The sequence below is a fragment of the Micropterus dolomieu genome, linkage group LG21, assembly GCF_021292245.1.
Source record: "Micropterus dolomieu isolate WLL.071019.BEF.003 ecotype Adirondacks linkage group LG21, ASM2129224v1, whole genome shotgun sequence".
Taxonomy (NCBI): domain Eukaryota; kingdom Metazoa; phylum Chordata; class Actinopteri; order Centrarchiformes; family Centrarchidae; genus Micropterus; species Micropterus dolomieu.
Genome location: NC_060170.1, coordinates 29,225,821 through 29,242,574, shown reverse-complemented (window position 1 = coordinate 29,242,574; position 16,754 = coordinate 29,225,821). Strand labels below are relative to the sequence as shown.

General features: G+C 40.7%; 2 protein-coding genes and 1 long non-coding RNA gene across 3 annotated transcripts in view; 2 read left to right on the top strand and 1 right to left on the bottom strand.

Annotated features, from left to right (window-relative positions):
- Window positions 1-223: 223 nt before the first annotated feature.
- Window positions 224-2,683, bottom strand: LOC123959585. The gene is made up of 3 exons (XR_006822345.1): window positions 2,256-2,683; window positions 678-855; window positions 224-427 (listed from the first exon to the last, which is right to left on the bottom strand). It is a non-coding gene; the product is annotated as an uncharacterized LOC123959585 (long non-coding RNA).
- On the top strand, window positions 2,095-3,923 carry wu:fa19b12 (uncharacterized protein LOC560551 homolog). Its single transcript, XM_046033693.1, has 2 exons — window positions 2,095-2,674; window positions 2,907-3,923. Exons 1-2 carry the CDS (start codon window positions 2,294-2,296, stop codon window positions 3,075-3,077), a joined length of 552 nt encoding a protein of 183 aa, XP_045889649.1. The 5' UTR covers window positions 2,095-2,293; the 3' UTR covers window positions 3,078-3,923.
- Window positions 3,924-6,342: 2,419 nt separating this feature from the next.
- trpm6 (transient receptor potential cation channel, subfamily M, member 6) overlaps window positions 6,343-16,754 on the top strand; it is a 23,353-nt gene continuing 12,941 nt past the window's right edge. The window contains exons 1-22 of the mRNA XM_046034128.1: window positions 6,343-6,550; window positions 6,688-6,767; window positions 7,002-7,040; window positions 7,649-7,838; window positions 8,137-8,350; window positions 8,704-8,828; window positions 8,928-9,099; window positions 9,202-9,376; window positions 9,701-9,824; window positions 9,907-9,979; window positions 10,301-10,401; window positions 10,511-10,645; window positions 11,347-11,394; window positions 11,897-12,031; window positions 12,161-12,286; window positions 12,600-12,871; window positions 13,113-13,341; window positions 14,488-14,640; window positions 14,764-14,919; window positions 15,062-15,190; window positions 15,351-15,602; window positions 15,692-15,866. Coding sequence (XP_045890084.1) covers window positions 6,533-6,550; window positions 6,688-6,767; window positions 7,002-7,040; window positions 7,649-7,838; window positions 8,137-8,350; window positions 8,704-8,828; window positions 8,928-9,099; window positions 9,202-9,376; window positions 9,701-9,824; window positions 9,907-9,979; window positions 10,301-10,401; window positions 10,511-10,645; window positions 11,347-11,394; window positions 11,897-12,031; window positions 12,161-12,286; window positions 12,600-12,871; window positions 13,113-13,341; window positions 14,488-14,640; window positions 14,764-14,919; window positions 15,062-15,190; window positions 15,351-15,602; window positions 15,692-15,866 — 3,121 coding nt within the window. The 5' untranslated portion in view covers window positions 6,343-6,532. The remainder of the gene's footprint in view (window positions 6,551-6,687; window positions 6,768-7,001; window positions 7,041-7,648; window positions 7,839-8,136; window positions 8,351-8,703; window positions 8,829-8,927; window positions 9,100-9,201; window positions 9,377-9,700; window positions 9,825-9,906; window positions 9,980-10,300; window positions 10,402-10,510; window positions 10,646-11,346; window positions 11,395-11,896; window positions 12,032-12,160; window positions 12,287-12,599; window positions 12,872-13,112; window positions 13,342-14,487; window positions 14,641-14,763; window positions 14,920-15,061; window positions 15,191-15,350; window positions 15,603-15,691; window positions 15,867-16,754) is intronic.

Genomic DNA, 16,754 nt, shown 5'->3' with positions numbered 1-16,754 from the left:
AGTATGTACTAATTACAATGAAAAATACATTATTTGTAATTCAAAATAATGGTTGTTGATAAATGAATTAGTGACCCCCACAGATGCATGATTTTACTGCTTCCATGGGAGCTCAGACCATCCTTATGGGAGCTGAGCTCCCATAAGGATGGTCTGAGCTCCCACTGGCTCCCACGTAATTTGAATTGTATATGTATGACTAACAGATACACACACACATACACACATATATAGCATGACAACCACAGCTGCATGTCATTTATTGGATGATGTAGCCAATGGAAACTTTTAAATTAAATGTTCCATTTTAGAGGCAAAGTTCAGTTTTGTAACCAGTGTTAATAGCTTAATAACTGACATGGTACATTACTTGGTGGATGGATGGTACCTGGGCAATAAGCAGAAGGCCAAGTATGACAGTCACAGTCTGAGAAAAGAACAACATGAGCATTGGGTCAGGGTGCAGTTCAGCAAAATGCTAAAGCACACCCGCCTGGGAACTGTCAACTGATTAAACAATTATAAAATATGCAGCATGAAAGCACAATAACAACTGAAGTAACTCTTATAACTAAATGTTGAGTGACAGGGCAAACAACAAGAGGTGGTAACTAAATCTGTGGGAGCTCAAACATGTTTGAAGGCCCAGTTAACATCTTATAGGTTAGTAGTATTACCTTAGGCTGATCGAACAGGAAGCCAATGAATTGTCTTTTATACCAGCACGTCACGTAGCAACCCAGAAAGTAGATCATTACAATCAGGGCTGTAGCTACTATTGAAGAGACTGAGATCATGTCTGGTCTGTGGTGTTTTTTCTGGGAATTATTTGAAGCAGCATGGGGAAAGAACATCCTGAAATGAAAGAAAAACAAATACATGGTGGGTATTTTATAGACTAATTCCAGTATTTTTAGATTTGACAACTTTTGAGCTGACAAAAACTTATAAATAAAGGACTCTTTTTCAACCAGCAGGACTGTAGTCCTGAGAAGGCTTTGAAACAACATTTAGACAACATGCATGTTGGGGAATAACAGTGATAGAAAAAAAACATTTAACAGTTACTATGAAAAATCATCATCATGAACATTTTAGATAAACTTTATTTGCTCTGACTGGTCAACATGTTCTTAAGGGTTCAGCGGGAGGAATTGGACTTTGACCTCAGTAGGTCTATTTCTTAGTGATGTGTCGGTTTACTTTTACTAACTGAAATATACAGTGTGTGTCTGAATAGAGTTGTGTCATTTATTTATGAACCATACTATTCAGTTTTCATTAGTAGGGTGTTATTTAGGTTGTTATACAACTAGGATAGTTATTCTTGAAATATCCCACTTTTTAACCATCACTATGACAGAATATTTCCATGTACTGCAGATGAAGAATCGTGCATATTTATGTCTTACAACTAATAAGAATGTAACTTAGGCAGTGACTATTATTTATTTACTATTTATTACTTATTTCTTATATTTTTACACAGGCTGAACCCCTACACGGTTACTGTACATTAACCAACTGTGCCATATAAATTGCTGTTCATACAAAGGCATACATCCTTACATTTGCACTCTCCATTCTTTAACTCTGTCCAATTCTCTTCTATACATTTTTAGTATATTCACATTGTTTAATATTTATATATAGTAACTCCACTGTACATATAGAAGAATCAGAATCAGAAAGAGCTTTATTGCCAAGCAGTATCTTAAAGGTAGGAGGAGTTTGCTCTGGTGATTAGGTGCTAGACATAAACATACAGTTGACATAAATAAATGTAAAAATATATAAATATGGAATAAACAGATGTTCAAGTTATAAAAGAATAACATAACTATGTGTAAAAGACAATGTCATTTACATGAAGATATAATATAAACTCATCTGTAAAAACACTAGGCTATATTTCTGGTTAGATGCAAACTGCATTAGCTCTGTACCCATACTTTGCATAATGACAATAAAGTTGAATCTAAACCGATTCCTTTCAAAGAGCCGACATTCCTATCACTACTGTTTCTAGTAAAATCCTGGTCCAGATCCAGATAAAGTGAAAGCACGGATCATCCTGAATGTACCCGCCACAGGAAGCGACTGTGTTTACTCCCCTCTGATTGGTCATCCCGACTGCCTCTCAATGATTTTGCTACCGGTGCTGAATGTTTTGTTGAAGTCATCCACGCAAAACATTAGGCAGTGAAAAGCGGCTGGACTCGGCGTCTTTTAGTACCACGTGTTGTTTGCCTTACCGCTGGTTTGGTTTAGTGCACCGACGGAGCTGACGTTCATGGCGAAGAGACGCGCCGAGGACGCTCTGCTGCACGACTCTCCCTCCAAAAGATGCTACCGCTCACTTTGCAGTGTTGACATGCAGCTGGGAAGCATGGCTCCGACCGGGGGTCTGAGTCAGCCGTCCCTGATGGCTTTACTGGGCGGCCGCTCCAGAAAGAGACCGTACTACTTCGAGGACCCTGAGAAACAAGAAGAAGCGGCTCTTTATCATCGCAAGGCCACACACTGCGACACAAGGAAGCACGCGGCAAGTGTTTTGACGGTGCAGACTTCTGGAAATTTCCAGGACCGTCGCAGCTCCAGCGCGCCCACGAGCTCCAAGAAACGCCCTCGAGAGGACTGCGCGGGTTCAGAGACTGTTATTTCTAATGATAAAGTAAGTTATACTTTATAACATACAGCAGAAGTCGGCAGTTTAGGTGTAATAGCAGTCCACTAGATGTCACCCTTTACCAGCTGGATAGCTCGCTGTATTCCCAGCGGTCTGTCAAATGTCAGAGGGTGAACTATGGCTCTGATTTAGTCCAGTTTAGGTTGATCTCACCAGTGCAGCCACTCTAAAATGTCACTGTTTGCTGCTTTGACCTCAGTCATTCTCTCTTTCTCAGGCTGATGAAGACACCAACGCTGAAGACTCCACTTACAACTCCTTCCAGTACTGGAGGGTCCCCTTACCCGAACTTGACCTTTCACTGCTAGAAGATGCCAACGACCATTCCCAAACAACAAAAGACAAGACAAAAGTCAAAGATTCGTCTTCTGATGCCATGGAAACCTGAAGATGATAGATAGGTGCAGCGATCAGCAGCAGGCAAGCATCATGATGAAAATGTGATGCTTTTCAGCAGATAGACTTGATGAAATGCATCCAGGTGAGATGCAACAACCTGATGTCGCAGACTGCCAGCCCTGTCAGAGTGATAAAGGGTGTAGCAAGTGAGCGGCATGCTGGTGTAAGATCTCAGTGAGATCAATGAGATATACACTACAGCAATACTGTTCTTGTTACAGTGGGGATCCACTTCTTCTAAAGGTTGCCCATCCATCCTTAAATAGCAGATAGCTAGTTTTCTTATAAAAAGAATATCTATTTAAAACAGCTTTCTGTTAAGTGTTTCAGACAGACTGGTGTACAACATGCTTTTTATTTTGTGCAGAATCCCTACTGTGCAAGCCTAATGTTAAAGAAATTAGGTTATTAAGCTGGGGCTATGCATAACAGGTCATATTAATATCTTTCAGAGCATGTTATTTTTATTTAACTCATCCTAAAGTTGTTGTTTATTGATTGTGTGACTGAGTTGTAGAACGAAATATATTTTTTTCAAAACACCTTACTAAAGGCTTCAGTGTATTATCTACATGACATGGTACTGATACAACTGTTTTCTATACTCGTGTAATTTTAGTTTGGTTTACTTTAAAATGATAATAAAATTCAAAGTATTTGGCAGACCCGCTATTTGATCATCACCAATATGGAAATATGGTAGCAAATTACACACACGTGACAATATACAGTAAATACAAATTTAACAGATCACACAGTCAAACCATGAAACTGTAACATATTGAGCATCCTTTCGCAGTCTATATAAGGCAATAAATACCAATTACACAATCGTGTTTTGTCTTAAATTGGATGTGTTGTATACATGAAAATTAATCTTCCACTGTCCTGATAGAGCATGTACACTTAGATGTGGTCCAAAACCCCCTATATAATTTGAATATCAATTTTCAGTCAAATCAAAGTTATTGCCTACTTTCACTGATTACCATTCCCACATCTCCCTCCCTGTGGACTAGGACCAGGATGGGGGACTCTATATTATCACTTCCATTTGTTAATAGACCTGGATCTGTCTGAAGGAGGCCATGAACTCCTCAAGGCTTCTGGGAAAGGCTGTGGCTGCCCTTTGGACCGGCGGCTGATAAAAGGGCAGACAGTCAGTGCTTGTCACGGGTGTAATGATGAAATGGTGGGATTAGACTCAAGATACATGTAGACTCATGACTTACATGTGAATTACAGGTGTTTAACTTAAGTGTACAGCCATGGTAAGTTAACTTATGTACTAACGTTAATATTTATGTGATGTACTGAAGAGCCCAGCGTGTTTGTACAAACAGCTCCGCTATTTATACTTATTATAACGTGTCAAGCTATTTATCACCACTTAGGCTATTGTCGTTAGCTAACAGCTAATGTTATCAAAGTTTACATTTGTTTGCAACATTGTAATTTAGCTAAATGTCACAGATTAGTAAAACCAGTTTCCTCAGCTTTGTATTTAAATATCGTCTCCAGCATGCACTTTAGATAAATAATATCTTTCTACAGTGCCTTATGTTATATTTAATTGGATAGCCTAATCAACGTTACTGACTTTATTGTAACCTTAATATTTCACATCTGTCGGTTTTCGCGGCTGTTACGTTTCATCGTTTTGATCAACTTGAAATCACCAATAATGGAAACGCAGTTGAGAGCTCAAAGGACTGAACCCACCATTACCATATGCCATTACAGGCATAGTTGGGACCGTCGTAAAAGTGCGATAGCCTGGCCTACGACTCATTTCAATCTTGCATAATTTCTTTGTTTTTCACTAACACTAAAAACTCAAACCACTGCCATTATAGAAAGTGACAGCCCATAAACATTTAATTCACACATGAGTTTGTAAATAAAAATCCTCCATCAATCACCTATTTCCTTAATTATGCACATTTCAAGGTTGTAATTTCAGTAGCTTGCTATAATATATTGACATCAAACCACCACTCACAGGTATTTGACATCCTCTCATAACTTTCTCAGCTGTAAGTTTGTGAAAAGGCCCTTAGAAAATCCCTTAACATTACACTTGACACTAAAGTATGCACATTTCAAGGTTTTAATTTCAGTAGCTTGTTCACTTATGAATAAATTGACATTAAACCACTTCTCATGTGTCTTGGAACACTTCTCACCACTCTCACAACTCTATTAGTTTATTGGAAAGCCCTTAGGAAATCCCTTAACACCATTATCAGTGTCATGATGCCTAACATATGTCCCTTTCAAGGATGTATTTTTAATAGCTTGCTCATTTCTGAATATATTGACACCAAATCACTTCTCATCTGTCTTGTTCATCCTCTCACAAATTGACTTGAAGCTCTGACACGGAGCTATTTAAGGTAATAGCTGTAAACAAGCTACCAATGGCAAACTAATAGCAAATTAAACTAACTTAACCCTGGTGTTAACTTACATGACTTATTAATTACTTAGCTAACATAACGTTACTTGCTGAGTAAAAGCTACTAGGACTCTGGTTCTTCTGCAGTATGTATTTAACCTACATTTTGTGAAACTTTATATTTTGTCTGCACAGCATTTCAGAGGAAAACAGTGTATGTTTGTAACTCTGTATCTGATGATTAACTACCAGATAATGATTTTACACGATAACCTCATTAAATATAGTGCATGGAATAGGCTAGTCATCAGAAACAATGTTACAGCTGTGAAGCTGACAAGTCAAGAGAGGTTACAGTTTCTTGTGAATGTCCTGATAGAAACAGAGTTATTATGTTATACCGTGAGTTATTATGTTACACAATGCAATATTTTATCTGTTTGAATAATTGTCAATTCTAATAAGGGAAGTTTCATGCAGAACTGCCTCACATGTTTGCCCACCTCTTTAATTATGGAATAATATTAACAGACGCTTTTGCTATACATCTGCATAACTAACCATATGAATACATGCCCATATAGAGCAAAGGATATAAAATTAGTACTTTAGTTGATTCAATGTTTCATTGTTAGTCATGTGGCAATTATAAAATTGCCGCTGCAGCACATGATAAACTAATGAGGTTTATTGTCTATAAATCAGCCACACTTCAGGACCTTGTTTAGTGTTTGCACAGTCTGACCCAGAGAGGGAGCACTCCAGCTCCCAGCCATGTTTACGAATCGCAGGAAGGGGATGTGTGTATGTTTTTCCTACCAACAATGCTCTACTGAGTGAGGCCATTGTTAAATTTGTCTGGGAAATGGAGCACAGGAGCAGGCTAGACCTTGAAAAACCAGGCAAAGCATGAAAAAAAGTCTTCTGTGAAGTTCAATGGGAGGTTGACTGTTATATCTCACATCCCGTAAATGTTGAGTGTAGTTCAGGTTCCTGTGACAGGGAGTTAGTTCCCTGTGGGCATGTAGGCTGCTGCCAGCAGTGCAATGCGCTTCACTGAGAAGGTCACTGATTACATTTCTTTTCAGGGACAGTGTGTTTTCTTGCTGGAAGATGAGTTTGACAATGCATTTGAAAATATAGTGCTTAGCTGCTCCAGGATCTGTTTACTGTAAGTAAATATGTTCTCTTTTTATCCCAGTCACGAAAGTCTTGGATTGAGGAAACCTTCTTCAAGAGAGAGTGTGTGAAGTTTATCCCTTCCTCTCGGGACCTACACAGGTAAACTGGAATCAGATTACATTGATGAGCTTCCAAAAAAGTGTTCAAAGTACACATTTTTATGATTCTCAGAAGAAATACAGAATGATTTGATTTATTAGTACGTAGTATAACATTAACAGCAGTGGTTAGAAAGATTTTCTGAGCGAAAAACTATTTGGAAGTCAGCCCTTCCTTCCAGGAATAGAAATTGCGTGGATTCTTTGATAATGTGTTATTTCCTGTTTCTTACAGATGTATTCCAGTATGCCAAGTATGCCAAAACTTGATCAGGTATAATTTATTAATTGTGTGTTTGTCTTTATACCATCCTCAAACGCATTACATTCACCTCCTATGGCCTACCCCCCATTCCAGTGAAGCTCTTGTTTTATTATTGTGGTGATTTACGTATGTGTCACTTTTCCTACACCGTTTATTTAACTATTTACCCCTTTTCGGTTTTTTTTGTTTCTCTCATGTCTTGTTGATGCCATTACATATTTAGAATGGAAGTAATTGTTTTACTGTGTCACATCCTGGCTTAAGGAAAGTAGTAAGGTCTTTTATTTTGTTAATATCCATGTATAAAAACATAAGGGAAGGAGGTTATCAACAGTGTGGGAGTTTGAATGAATGAGAGATGTGTGTGAATTTTGTGGGCTGAAAAATGATGAACAACTGAACATAGAGACGTCTACCCAAGGACAAAGGGAGGTGAAGAGGAAGGGAGGGAGACAGGAACAGGGGGATTAATTGTAGCCTGGCTTAAATAGGTCAGGTGGAGGCCTGTCAGGTGCCTGTGTGTGATTTATACCAATAACAACCCTATCTTGATTTTGAGGTGCTCTGGTTTTCCTCCCTTCACCTGCTATACTTATATTAATGTTTCCATTGGCCAGATGTTGTTGTGGCCGCCTGATGGGGGAGCACACTTGGCAAGAGTCCCCTCCCCCTATATCCCTTTATCCTGGTCCTGGACAGGACATGGAAGAGAACTGGTCCATAGAGCTCCATACCAAAGCCAGTCCCACCAATGCCTATGGGACCATAGACTTTCAGGACACAGCCACACGCGTCTGCCGGGCTAAGGTCAGTGAGCTAACTGTACAGTATATGTATTTCTAGGCCAAAGGAAAATAATTTTGTTTTGCACCATTATCATACCTAGTTTTTATTGCTTTAGTCCCATTTTCTACGGTAAATGTTTGTCCGGGAGGGACAAAGACAGAGATTTGGATTTTGATGGTTGTATAAACAAGCTTTGGTTTGCTATTATGAAAGATATCTACTTCAAGCGGTACTAACAAAACAGTCTCACTAGCAGTGCCTGAGAAGGGAGCGCAAAGAGCCTTTCAACCCCTAACAGTACCATATGTTTCCTGTCCAGTATGTTCGTGTGGCTGTGGACTCGAAACCAGAGGTGCTGCTCCAACTGATGCTGAGGGAGTGGCAGATGGAGAGACCCAAGCTATTACTCATCGTCCAGGGAGGCTCAGAAAACTTCACCCTGCCCCCTAAAGTCAAGCAGGCCTTCAGCAAAGGGCTGATCACTGCTGCTGTCAGCACAGGGGCATGGATACTCACTGATGGCATTAATACAGGTAGGTGTTACAAATGGTTTTAAAACCTGTGTGTGTACTGATCTCCAGTTACCAGAAGGTAAAATATTGAATAGCATGTACATTTCTGTATGACATGCTGTTATAAAAATACCTCCTGTTCATTTTCTTGCGCTGTGTAAACTCAAGTACGCTGTTAATTTGTAAGGATGCCAATACATTAATTTCCAATGTCCCTGGGTCTAATCTGTGGGGCGTACCGGCATGCTACGTCCATTTGTTCGCAGTTGCACAAAGACTAATTTAATGGCAGTCTTAAGTCAGCTGAATTCTTTATTTATACTGCTGAATTGTATATTTGCTTTGCATTTAGCTGCTCTTTACATATTTTCTAGGTGTGTCTAAGTATGTGGGTGAGGCAGTTAAAACATTTGGGGGCCATGACCTGAGGAAGAGAAACACAGTCGGCATCACACCATGGGGAGTCATTGACAACAACGTGGACCTTATAGGTAGAGACGTGAGTACTAAAATCTTATGTATTGTTCAATGAGATTACATCTTACAAATGCCAGTGTCTCCTGGTTGGCTCTTGACGTGACTTTCACTCATGGTTCAGGTGTTCAGGCCCTACCAGCCACTGGGTAACCCTTTGAGCAAGAGGGCCTGTCTTAATGGTTTCCACTCCCACTTTCTGTTGGTGGATGATGGAACGCTGGGAAAACATGGCTGCCAGCAAGGCCTCAGGAGGAAGCTGGAGAAACACATCCAACTACAGAAGATACACCCTCGTGAGTCAAGTCAAGTGTTTCTGTGCGATATATATGGGAGGTGAGAAAAGCAGCGGGGTTTGATGTGACTGATGTGATCTCTCCCCCCCTTCTTGACTGAAGGACTGAACCAAGGAGTGCCTGTGGTGTGTGTGGTGGTGGAGGGAGGCCCTGCCATTGTGTCCACAGTGTTGGACTATGTTAGCAGTGTGCCCCCTGTGCCAGTGTTTGTGTTCGAGGGGTCGGGCAAGGCCGCTGACCTGCTCGCCTTCTTACACAAGCAGACTGCTCATGACAGGTATGCATGTTAAAATGGTAAATGTACTTGTACTAATGTGTAGTGCTTTACACTACATGTCACATTCACACACTGATGGCAGATACAAAGTGCCATCTGCTCATCAGAAACGAATTAATCATACTCGCACAGTCTTCGGGAGGAATTTGGGGTTCAGTATCTTGCCCAAGGACACTTAATCACTCTCTGTGTAGAAGGTGTGATGAATGTACCCAGCTGTGTAAAATGAATCTGTTTAGTTCAACAGTGTTGTTGTACCTTATGTAACTGTTTAATACGCAGATTTGTCAAACATATAACTTACCTGTTCACTAAATGTTTTAGGCAGTTGGATGCTGACATTAAAGAGGACTTCCTTGTCAGGATTGGAGATGTGTTTGGAGTAGAGAGAGCAGAAGCCTCTCAGCTCTACAGTCTCCTCTTGCAGTGTATGGATCACAGGCAGTCTGTAAGTAAAACACCATTTGGGAATGTGTTAGGATTGAGCACATGGACTTCTCACACCACTTCAATATGTCTTTGAACAACAGATAACCATCTATGACTCAGAGTCAGAGGACCAAATGGCACCTGATGCAGCCATTTTGACAACTACTCTTAAGGGTACTTATTTTATTCCTCTTGGTTGTGATATTTTTCACTGCAGACATTTTTACACATCATAGCAGGAAACACACAGGTGTGATTGATTAACAATCGTAGTTTATCGGTTCCAGGCTTGTTATTAGGCAAGCACGGCAAGACTTAGTGGTGCACTTGAATGGAACAACAATCATTAATGTTAGACATGTGCTTTTCCTGCTATGACAAGTTGAAATGTCAGCCGGGACAAAGGTGTGTTATAGTCTAGGAAATGTGTGTTATAGTCTAGCAATGCACAATATAAGTTCTGTTTGTGTGTTATTTGTTCTGTATAATGAACAGGAACCAAGGCCACTCCTGCAGAGCAGCTGAGTATGGCTCTAGCCTGGGACAGGGCTGACATTGCACAGAAAAATGTCCTGGTGTACGGACAGCATTGGCAGGTGCATCTGCAAGCTGTGGTGTAATTATATGGCATTAGTGCACATAAGAATTCATTCTCAAAATCTTCATAGTTGTTATGTAATCATAATAATTGTGTGCTGAATGTAGGTGGGGTCGTTGGAGCAGGCCATGCTGGATGCTCTGGTGATGGACCGGGTCAGTTTTGTCAAACTACTGATTGACAATGGCATGACTATGAGCCGCTTCCTCACTGTGGATCGCCTTGAGGAGCTCTATAACACGGTACTGTATTATAATATATATATTATTATGTATTAGAATATATTTAAGTATCTACTGCTAATGTTTATGACACTCCATCTCCTTCAAATTTTGTTATTTTGTATTTGTCTCATTGGTTAAGAATAGAAATGCAGCAATGAAGTAAATAAAAAAAAAATGCTATTAGTAAAAGATCTTGTTAGAAAATATTTTCTCCCCACAGTACTTCTGTTTGTTTTGTTTAGCTGGACTGTTTCCTCTTTTGTTTCTCCTTGGCTCGCACTTTGCTACACAAACAGAAGAAATTCACTTCTTTTGTTTGTGACACTTGAAGCAGAAATTCCAAAACTCTGGCTTTGACTGAAATCACAATAATGCGCTGTAAGTGTTTTGCACCAATAAATTCTGCGGTCAATTGCATTCAGGGTATTTTCCCAGTTGTTTTAGGATGCTTTTGAGATCACAAAACTCTTTGTTGTAAGTATACTCACACTTGGCTTTCTCCACGCTGCCTTAATCTTTTGTGTATTAAAGCCTGTTTACTTATTCATAACTCTGGGATAATAAGTCCCCCTAATAAACGAGCGAAGGATCCCAGAACTGTGTATGCAATATGCAACTGTGTTAAAAAGCAGATTTTGTTTTTGATCTGATTTGGTTTTTGGTGTTTTCTGTCTACTTGTCTATTCTCTCTGAACAAAAATTTCCCTCCACAATCGCAGGGGCAGACGGGCCGCTTCCTCCACCACCTTGTTGAAGATGCGAAACAGGTGATTAGTGAAAATGTTACACCGTTACACTGCAGACAACACTGTTTACTCAGACATTATTGGCTTTTACACAGGATATTGAGTAGAGCTGCATTTTTTACACTATATATAAATGTAAATGCTCCGTATTTGTATGTAAATGTAAATGCTCCGTACTTGTATAGCGCCTTTCTAGTCTTTTCGACCACTCAAAGTGCTTTTACACTACATCTGTATTCACCAGTCACACACATTCATACACTGAGCCTAAGTGCTCAAACAGAAAGTAACTGCCGCCAGGGAGCAATTCGGGGTTCAGTATCATTGCCCAAGGACACTTCGACATGCAACCTGGGGGAGCGGGGATTGGACCGCCAACCTTCCGAGTAACGGCCAACCCGCTCTATATCCTGAGCCACAGGACATAGATACTGTTTTTTATTTACTGTAGCAGCCATATCTACCACATATAGTTAATGTGTATTTACTCTGTGTGTGTGTGTGTGCGCGTGTGTGTGTGTAGACTTCTCTTCCCATAGGTTACCGTCTTTCTCTCATTGACATGGGCCTGGTGATAGAATACCTTATAGGAGGAGCGTACCGCAGCACCTACACACGGAAAAACTTTAGAGCTGCCTACAGCCGCCTGCAGGACAAAGTGAGCAGTGATCATTAGAAAATATCCTATAAACCTATATATCCTATATATCTTTTGTTTTTGAAATCCTAATTTTGCTTGACCTTTTTCACAAATAATGCATTCTCCTCGTTGTTACGGTGTGTACAGGGGGGTAGACGGGACAGTTCCACCTCCTTGTCCAAACAGAGACGGGGATTAATACCAAATTCTAAGATGGGCAGGAGTCGCCAGGACCTGCCTTTCTGTAGAACTGCTCAGCCCTACAAACCCAAGGTTGGTGTGTGATTTTTTTAAATTATGCATTACATGCTGGAAAAAAATCTCTAGTCCTGTATACCTCTTTCATTTTATAGCCATGTTACTCTTTTAAGGAGACACCTTTTAGATCTCAAAGGCAGCCCTAACTTCTTTAAAATAGCCTTGTATAACATTTTATTTTTACATTACAAACTGTGTTGTCATTTTGCCCTTCTTTCTCCCCTTTTTTCCTTTTTTTCTCACTTTATTTTTTTTCCTTGTGCCATCTCTCCTTTATTTCCATTCCATTGTCGATTCTTTTGTCCACACATTTTACTTTTCCATCTAGGAGCAAGATGTGTCACCCGGGAGCAGTCGAGAGATCACGTTCAGCCGTGGCCTTGCCGATGCTCCACTGCTGGTTCCCTTTAACTTCAATGACCTGTTTGTGTGGGCTGTGCTTCATCAACGTCAGCCGATGGCACTGTTCCTGTGGCAGCACGGCGAGGAAGCGCTGGCACGTGCCACTGTGGCCTGCAAGCTGTACCGCTCCATGGCCTCTGAGGCACGGCAGAGCAGTATGGACGACAACATTGCAGAGCAATTCAAGACATACTCGCTGTGAGTGTATATATGTTACTCTGTGTGTTGTCAGTAGTCAACATATGGGGACAGTTGCAACCTAAAAAAGGTTTGTATTAGCCGTAAAAGCAGTTATCTTGAGTTGTTTAGCAGTACTGGTGAGTTTTGGTGTGTGTGTATATCTATATATATATATATATATATTTAAATCATGGACTTTATGCAATTGTTTCAATGAAAACCTGCATGATTGCATGTCTCTCCTGTGTCTGCGTCTTAGTGAGTTTGGTCAGCTGGCGGTGGATGTGTTAGACTGTGCATTTCGTCAGAATGAGCAGATGGCCATGAAGCTGTTGACTTCAGAGATGGAGGCATGGAGCCACTTTACCTGTCTGCAGATGGCCGTCTCCTCATGTCATAGACCATTCGTCTCACACTCCTGCACTCAGACCCTCCTCACAGATCTCTGGACTGGTCCACTCAACATGAGAAAAAACTCAGTTTTGAAGGTAAACAAGGTAGAAGGTCATGATAGATTTATTTATCATTTTACAACACACGGTTGTATAAAAAGGTTTTGTAGTGGCCTTTATTCTACTCACAAAAACAAATGTTTATTATATACAGTAGTATAATAAAACTATTTTACATAGCGAGAGGGCTGAGGATGAATTAGTAGTCTGGGGAAAGAAGCTGCTCTGGTGTCTGGTAGTATGACAGTGAATACTTCCATACCTCTGGCCAGATGTCAGCTGGGTGATCAGGCTGTGGCTGTCTTTTCTGCGCAGGCACTTCACCTCACTGATGTAACTGATTCTTGGTAAATGGGTACCAGTGATTTTCTGAGTGGTTTGAATCACCCACTACAGAACCCTCCTGTCCTGGGCCGTGCACATCCTACGTCAGTTTGTAATGTTTCCAGTCCAGTCTATTGCTACTCTGTAAAAGTTATTAAGAACTTGGCATGGGAATTTTGCCTTCTTAAGTTTCCTTAAGAAACTGACAACGTTCCTGAGCTTTCTTTATCAGCGTGGAGATGTGAGATGATCATGTCAGGTTCTCTGTGATGCTGGTTTCACATGCTGGTAAAGATGAGGGAATAGCAGTCTCTGATTTCCTGTTGCTGAGTTTTGTTTTTCTGCGACCGGACATTAGCCAGGAGTAGGCTGGGTAGTAGAATAGCCTTAGGTCCGACCTGGGCTATCTTAGCACTTATCCCAGTTCGCTTGGGTGACGTTTGGTCTGTTTGGTCTGGTTGTCTGGACGGGAGATGCCGTTAGCAGTGATCATCTCAAGGTCTGCTTCACTCAGTCCAATCCCTGTACATCCTTTTTGACATTGATGAGTGAATTTCTGTCACAAGTAATATGTGTTTAAGTAATACAAAACCCCAAAACAGATTAAAACAAAAATTTTGTGAAGTTTAAGGAGTTTGCATGCAACGCATTTGCCATGGTAAAAACACTGTAAGTAGTCGGACTTGCCACTAGCAAGATTGCCCAGCAACATTGCCCTAAAAATGTTGCCCCTTGTATCATCAGCTTTAGTAATTTGATTCAATGTCAACTTAAAAATATTGCTTAATTAAACATATGTTTGATGGTTTCCTTGTCTTTCTGGATGTACAGGCTTACATGACACACTCTTTCTTTCAGATAGTTTTGAGCCTTCTTCTGCCCCCTGCCATCTTGCTACTGGAGTTTAAAAGCAAAGCTGAAATGTGCCATGTTCCACAATTCCATGAGGCAATGCTGTTTGGACTGGACTCTGTGAAGTCAGGACCAACCCCTGAGGGAGCTAATCACGCGGTAAAGTGCCAGTAGTGCACTTATCCAGCACTGTTTTATTTAAACTGGAACTGGAATCCTAATATTTTTACGTCTCTTGTCTTGTCTTCCATTCTCTTCTCTTGTCCTGCTCTACTCTCATAGGTCAGTCAGGATGCAGAGCGAGGCCTGTCTTTCCATGACAAATGTCTTAGTCCCGTGTCAGAAACTGTATCTTCTATGACCATGCATTGTCTGTCCTGGGTCAAAAGAATCTATGAATTCTACACAGCTCCTGTTGTCAAGTTCTGGTTTCACACAGTAGGTGTTATGTGTGTTGTTATACTGAAAACACATTACACAGATTGGATGAGAGTACGTCCTTGTCTTTGATGCAGCATGTTTGATATTTAATGTATGTTTTTCTAATTGTTCTGTATCTCTGTCTCTGTTTCCACTTCAGATGTCCTACTTGGCCTTTCTGATGTTATTTTCGTACGTTGTACTAGTGGAGATGGGGGATCAACCCAGTGTTCAGGAGTGGCTGGTCATAGCTTACATCTTGTCCACTGCAGTGGAGAAAACCAGAGAGGTGAGAGAGCCAGTAGAGAGACGTGTTATCTTATTTATTTCTCTTCTTTCCCATTTGAAATTATTTAACTATTTATGTGCATTTGCTACATACATTTTCTACAGCTTTATGCTACATAACAAAAAAAATCTTAATATATACCTTTACTATACTTTATAAGGTACTAATGTCCGAGCCGAGGAAGCTGAGCCAGAAGCTGAAGATTTGGTTTTCAGAGTACTGGAATGTATCAGATTTCATAGCCGTCCTACTCTTCCTGGCTGGACTGGCAATGCGTTGGTTTGCTAATCCATACCGGACGGCAGGACGCATCAGTTACTGTCTGGACATCATCTTCTGGTTCGTCAGGGTGATGGATCTGCTAGCTGTCAATCAGCATGCTGGCCCTTACCTCACCATGATCACTAAAATGGTGGGTAGAGACTGCACACTACTTGTTAGAGAAAGTGGAAAAGTGTTTTTTTTTAGTCACCTCTTTCTCCTCCCTCTGTGTCTACTCAGACCAGTAACATGTTCTTCATAGTGGTGATGATGGCAATAGTGCTGCTGAGCTTTGGTGTGTCCAGGAAGGCCATCCTTTCACCAAATGAGGAGCCGTCCTGGAGCCTAGCTCGAGACGTAGTCTTCCAGCCCTACTGGATGATCTTTGGAGAGGTCTATGCATCAGAGATATATGGTTAGTAGTTCAACAGAAATACTTATTAACTAGTGATAATTTAACACAGTCAAAGTTAGGTGACTTTGGCCTTGAGTTTCTTAGAGGAGGTGGAGGTGCATCAAGGTCAACTTGCCACTTGAAAAGACACATTCAGATCAGGTAAAGTAAAAAGTTAAAGCAAAGTGAATCATATAACTGGTGGAAAATCCAGGTCGGTCATTCAGTCATTCAATCAATCAGTGTCACCTCATTTTAAGTGATACTTGTTTGAGAAGTGATGCTTCACCTTTGTATTAATATGTGTGTTATTAATTGCAGGCTAAGGGTGACTGGGGTGATTATCCTTATTGTTTCAGGACTCTGGTAACTTTAATGCAGCGGTTTATGCGTGTTGATATGTGTACAACATATACTGTAGATGCCATGGGACTGTAAAGTTTTGGTATAATGGCTAAAGTAATTTCAATTAAATGCTTTAGTTGAGGCTCTGTTTTACAATACGATATGTCAGTCCTGCACATCATGTGTCAAATCATGTCCCCAGTGAAAATTTAGAATGGTATATAAAAGAGGTCATATTATGCTTTTTGGCTTATTCCCTTTCCTTTATTGTGTTATTTATCTTTTTTGTGGATGTAATAGGTTTGCAAAGTCCACCCCAAAGGGAGTTACCATCTCCCACAGAAAACACTGCTCCTGAACTGCATAAAGAGCAGCCTGATTGGAGTTCAGCCTTTACTTTTGTAACCTATCTGCATCACTATGTAACACGAGCCATAATGCTCGCCTAGCGACTACTCAGGCACGCCCTCAAAAACTGAGCTGCAGCACACATAGTGACAAGATGTCCGCCCGCTGCCTCCTCTCACCCCCCACCCTCCCTACCGAACATTAGACACCCTCAAA

Coding starts and splice junctions, on each gene's coding strand:
- wu:fa19b12 (XM_046033693.1), top strand. CDS start 2,294: ATGGCGAAGAGACGCGCCGAGGACGCTCTGCTGCACGACTCTCCCTCC. Junction 2,675..2,906: donor CTGTTATTTCTAATGATAAA/GTAAGTTATACT, acceptor TCTCTTTCTCAG/GCTGATGAAGACACCAACGC.